This window comes from Haplochromis burtoni, unplaced genomic scaffold, assembly GCF_018398535.1.
Source record: "Haplochromis burtoni strain Fernald_Lab_line unplaced genomic scaffold, NCSU_Asbu1 Contig_868, whole genome shotgun sequence".
NCBI classification, from domain to species: Eukaryota; Metazoa; Chordata; class Actinopteri; order Cichliformes; family Cichlidae; genus Haplochromis; species Haplochromis burtoni.
Genome location: NW_024583229.1, coordinates 48,462 through 49,952, shown reverse-complemented (window position 1 = coordinate 49,952; position 1,491 = coordinate 48,462). Strand labels below are relative to the sequence as shown.

At 48.2% G+C, this 1,491-nt stretch overlaps 1 protein-coding gene across 1 annotated transcript in view; it reads right to left on the bottom strand.

The window, feature by feature from the left end:
- Positions 1-1,491, bottom strand: part of LOC102314061 — a 39,988-nt gene that overhangs the window by 34,329 nt on the left and 4,168 nt on the right. The window contains exon 5 of the mRNA XM_005950859.3: positions 29-190. Within this exon, the coding sequence (XP_005950921.2) occupies positions 29-190 (162 nt within the window). The remainder of the gene's footprint in view (positions 1-28; positions 191-1,491) is intronic.

Sequence of the window (1,491 nt, the reverse complement as noted above, 5' to 3'; positions counted from 1 at the left end):
GTGTGTGTGTGTGTGTGTGTGTGTGCACCTGTGTGTGCAGCAGCTGGTTCAGCGCTCTCAGCAGTTCGATGGTGAATTTCAGCTGTTCCACAGTCAGCTGGTCGGTGTTGTGCATGGACCTGCTGAGCTGCCGTAACTTCCTGTTGAGGTGGCCGAGGCTCCTCTGGTGGGCGTCGCTCTGTGAGCGCAGCTGGGGCACAGAACAGGAAGTGTCAGAATGACATTAGAGATCGTCTGACGCAATTTTGTTTTAGGGTCATGTGTTTGTTCACCTGCAGCAGTTTAAATAAAGCTCATCCAAAGATCATCCTGATGATGACCTCAAACAGACCGAGTGGAAACTCATTTACAGACAAAGGTGGATTTCAAAATAAAAGTCTTTCATCATCTGCAGAAATGAAAAAAATAACCTGGTTATGACGAAGGACGCCATAAATAAAAACTCTGCGTCAAGACGTTCAAGGAGGAAACAGATCAGACAACTGCAAGCTAACTGTGGTCTGCTCTAACAAAGCCAGCATCACCCGGGAGTCAGGACATCCTGAAGCTCATAACTCTGAACCACCCTCACAAGGATGGGAGTCAAACCCACGCGTGCAGAGCACAAAGGACTGGCGGTTCATTGGCTTCAGCTCTCAGCCACCTCCTCCATGCCGCAAGGCGGGCTGAGATGGGCTGCTGACTGAGTGCTGAGCCTGCGGGCTGTTAGCGCAGATGTTGCAGTGCTCTCTCTCAGCACGAGCGAGCCGGTGGGTGATAGATGGACTCTACATGTCTTATATTTCACGCTGCAGCCTTATTGTTGAAACAGTGATGAAGTTTGTGCTGCATTTGCAGAAGATCACAGGAAACTCGCACTCTTGCAGCTCTGCAGCGTCGTGGACTCGAGACTCTCGGGTTTGGAGGACACGGCAGGTTTGGATGGGCAGTAAACAGCTGCACACATTCGAAGAGGCTCATGGTGCTGCTGAACCCGACCGCCAACGGCTCCTTGAGGAAAGCTCTGCAGCTGGACAGCATATCTCCGGTCTGCCGGAGCAGGCGGGCATCGAGCACACTACCATCTGAGCTCAGACTCAGCATGAGGTGAAGCCAGAGTCCCTGTACCAGGTGGCCGAGAGGTTAAGGCGATTGACTGCTAATCCATTGTGCTCTTTACCAAATGGACCCTCCCAGCCTTGCCGTATTGGTCTATTTGATTCACCTTTACTTTTATTGTTTATTTTCTTTTATTTTCACTTGCTACACACGGGACAGACATGACTGGGGAGAAAGAAAAACAGCGGAGAAGAGAGACGGGGATAAAGGGCAAAAAACAAAAACCAACAAAACAAATAGACAAAAGATACAAATATCAATCACCTGGATCACCTGTTGAGAAAGAAACAAGAAAACAAGCAGAAGAGAACAAGAGTAATAGAATAAACAACATCACAATGATATATGGGAATATGACAGTAAATACTAAATATTAAACATTATTGTGCAGCA